Consider the following 3,758-nt stretch of genomic DNA (forward strand, 5'->3'; position numbering starts at 1 on the left):
AAAAAAACACTTAGAGTAGCAAGAAAAGTGTTTGCTCAAGAGTTTCCCTCCAGCACAAAAAAAAAAAGAAAAAGATTTGAAGGTTACTTCAGCTTGAAAAGCTACCACAGCAGTCCCCGCTAGAAAACCCGTACTGAAAACGAAACCGAAACCGAAAGCGCTAGTTTGCCGTTGGTGGTGCTGCGAGCTGTTGATTGGTTGCGCATGCGCTTCAGCTGATTAGTGCAAAGCTGGAACGGGAGGCGGCTGCTGTGCATGTTCATACAAGTGTGAAAGAATGGGACTCTTGAGCGAAGGATCACCGCTTTCCTGGCCGGAGACGAAGAAACTTGCCGATCACGTACGCGAGCATGCAGTGACGCAGTTCATCAATCTCTACCGGCGGCTGAAAGACCGTGAAAACGACTGCTTGAAATGGGGCGACGAAGTGGAATACATGCTTGTGCACTTCGACCACGCCAAGAAAACCGCACAGGTGAGACTAAGAGCGAACGAAATTCTGCCACTACTTCAGGAGAAAGAGCGCCGCGATCCCGAAAATGTCAAGTCGCTGTGGCGACCCGAGTACGGCGCCTACATGATCGAAGGCACTCCAGGTCAGCCTTACGGCAGCCTCATTTCCCACTTCAACATCGTCGAGGCGAACATGAAAATCCGTCGTGCCGAAGTGGCCGAGCTCTTGAAACAAGACGAGGAGCTTTTGTGCCTGACGACATTCCCGCGCCTAGGGTGCCCCGGTTTCACGAGCCCCATGCACCAGCCTCGGCCGAAAGACGGCAACAATCGCTCGTTGTTCTTCCCGGACGAGGCTACGTTTGCAGGGCACCCGCGCTTCAACACCCTTGTGCGGAACATTCGCGAACGCCGGGGTAAGAAGGTTGTGATCAATGTGCCCATTTTCAAGGACAAAAATACTCCCAGCCCGTTCGTCGAGGACTTTACGAAACTCGGTGACGACGGGGAGGCTGCCAGAGCAGCGTTGCCTGATCACGTTTACATGGACGCCATGGGCTTCGGCATGGGCAGCTGCTGCCTCCAGGTTACATTCCAGGCTTGCAACATAAGCGAAGCGCGTATCCTGTACGACCAGCTCGCCCCCGTGTGCCCTATCATGCTCGCTCTCAGCGCAGCGTCGCCGGCATTTCGGGGCTATCTTACTGAGAGAGACTGCCGTTGGAACGTGATCGTCGGCTCAGTTGACGACAGAACGGACGAAGAGCTAGGTTTGAAGCCGCTGCGAGAGAACAAGTTTGTCATCCGCAAGTCCCGTTACTCCACCATCGAGTGCTACATATCTGAAATGGGGGAAAAGTACAACGACGTGAAAGTTGTCTACGACCAGGATATCTACAATAAGCTGCGGTCAGCAGACATTGACCCTCTCCTTGCTCAGCATGTGGCACACCTCTTCATCAGGGATCCCATCAGTGTCTTCAGTGAGAAAGTACACCAGAATGATGAAGAGGACAGCGACCACTTTGAGAATCTGCAGTCCACAAATTGGCACTCCATGCGTTTTAAGCCACCACCACCGAAAAGCAGCATTGGATGGCGTGTTGAGTTCCGACCGACTGAGTTGCAGATGACTGAGTTTGAGAATGCTGCCTATGTGGTCTTTGTTGTCCTCCTAACCCGTGTGATACTCTCGTACAAGCTTAACTTTCTTATTCCGATCTCAAAGGTTGACGAGAACATGGAGGCTGCCCAAAAACGCGACGCTGTTCGAACCCAGAAGTTCTGGTTCCGCAGCGACATCCTCACCTGCATGAGCCCTCCCATCCTGAGCGCAAGCTTGAGCCCAGGAGCTGACCACCACTACTACCTCACACAGATGAGCATCAACGAGATCGTCAATGGTAAGACGGGTGAATTCCCTGGTCTCATTCCACTCATCCGCATGTTTGTCTCAAGCATGGATGTAGACGTGGACACTCAGTGTACCATCCAACAGTATCTCAACTTGATCCAAAAGAGGGCTTCGGGAGACCTTCTGACGGCCGCATCGTGGATGCGAAAGTTCATTACCACTCATCCGGAGTACAAGCAGGACTCTGTTGTCAGTGAGCGTATCAACTACGACCTCCTTCAGCAGATGTCAAAGATTCAGCAGGGCACAGTTGGGTGCCCTGAACTGTTCGGAACATCCAGAAGCAAAACAAGAGCTAACATTCCCTCTGCCATCCTCAACGCAACCGCATCGTCTTCAGGGCGTCCTTGATCTGCATAATACAACTGAAGCAGTATGCTAGCTCCAACAGCCTGGGAGTGCTGTGTGACTGTGCACAAATGTTTATTTGCAGGGCCAATTGCTTGTTGGCAATTAGTATTAGCCTGTGGGAGATAATTTATTTTTATATCTTTCCTGTGAATGCAAACTTGTGCTTCATTTCCTTATATAATGAGTGCAGATGTGTACACAATTATTCAGAATATCAAAGCTCGTGTTGCAAACACTAATATTTCCCGACATGCCGAGCTGCCTTTAAGAGAATAGCCTTGGGGAGGTTACTTTAGTCATCTTACATATAGCTAGTCGCATTTTTCAGTTAGTCTAATTGCAGTTTGTTGCTGAATGTATGAACCTATTTTTCAGGGAATGGAATGCTTGTGTATCGCTTTGCTCTGTTGTTGACAGTGATACACAACCTGACGGCTGGTTTTTGGGTGCTGTAGGTCTAGTCCCTCAAATATGCTTCATGCCTAGCTGGTTGCCATTTTTGTGATTTCAGCATTACGTAGCATACATAGAAGCACAGGCATTGGCTCACTGACGATAAACTTCAACTTGTCATAGCAAAAGCTTGCTTCACAGCAGTCTAGTTTTGTACATTACATTACTGCGCAACTATTCTGTTAGCTGGCATCCTGCGATAGCCTCCCTTGCTGGCACTCTCTTAAAAGTGGATTGCTCTTACACTTAATCCTATGTATGCATGCACAGATTTGCATGTAGCCAATGTTTATAAATGTCACGTGGTGATGAATATGCTGCTGTGGCAGCATATTCAACCTCATTCGAAATGGGCGCCCAAATACGCTCTTAATTTAATGGAATCCAACAGCACTCTGTAATGCCAAGCATGCAGAAATATTTTTGGTCACGTTCCACCAAGTGTATGTGTTAGATGTTTTTATAGGTTTATTGTTTGTTGAAGCATTTCTCATCTTTGCCCAAGTACACCACCTTGTTGTGAGAACAAATGTTGCCTGTTGTACTCTGCTTGTGGTCAATTTGGTATTGTCAAATGGCCTTCAGTAGTCTTTTCTCCTTTTTTTAAAGAGGTCATATCTTGTTAATAAATGGTTAAAACTATGTGGTCTTGCATTTGTTTGCCTTATTTAGCCACATGCCCGCTGGGATTTTGTCTACCAAAGCCTGTGGTGTGTTCAGAACGTGTAATTGACCATTTGTTTGTGGCTTATGACTACAAGTAAATACAACTCAAGAATGAAGTGGCGAATGTCCCTCAACAGAGGCCCTTCAGCCAGTGGAATCAACCAATTGTCCTGACACCACTGTTAGTCCAATTAAACTGGTGGTTAATCCTCTTGCACCTGAAAACCCCCATGGTGTCACCCTAGGGAGTGTAGGGGGATTAAACACAACATTACGCCATTCGGTCCACGACACTGGCTGGAGGGCTTCCTTTGAGGGGCATTCGCCACTTCGCTCTTGCATTGTATCTGACTGTAGTGCAGCTCGTTGTGGGTCACTCTTGGAGGGGCATTGGCCAAGAGGCGGTCCCATTTGAGCAACA

General features: G+C 48.4%; 1 protein-coding gene across 1 annotated transcript; it reads left to right on the forward strand.

Annotated features, from left to right (window-relative positions):
- The first annotated feature begins 205 nt into the window (after positions 1-205).
- Gclc (glutamate--cysteine ligase) lies at positions 206-3,313 on the forward strand. The gene has a single exon (XM_089571753.1). The coding sequence runs from the start codon at positions 278-280 to the stop codon at positions 2,216-2,218; it is 1,941 nt and encodes a 646-aa protein (XP_089427879.1). The 5' UTR covers positions 206-277; the 3' UTR covers positions 2,219-3,313.
- The last annotated feature ends 445 nt before the right edge of the window (positions 3,314-3,758 follow it).

The sequence above is a fragment of the Amblyomma mixtum genome, chromosome 2, assembly GCF_055824585.1.
Source record: "Amblyomma mixtum isolate Tamu chromosome 2, ASM5582458v1, whole genome shotgun sequence".
Taxonomy (NCBI): domain Eukaryota; kingdom Metazoa; phylum Arthropoda; class Arachnida; order Ixodida; family Ixodidae; genus Amblyomma; species Amblyomma mixtum.

Bases quoted from the DNA above. Each gene is read 5' to 3' on its own strand.
- Gclc (XM_089571753.1), top strand. From the start codon at position 278: ATGGGACTCTTGAGCGAAGGATCACCGCTTTCCTGGCCGGAGACGAAG.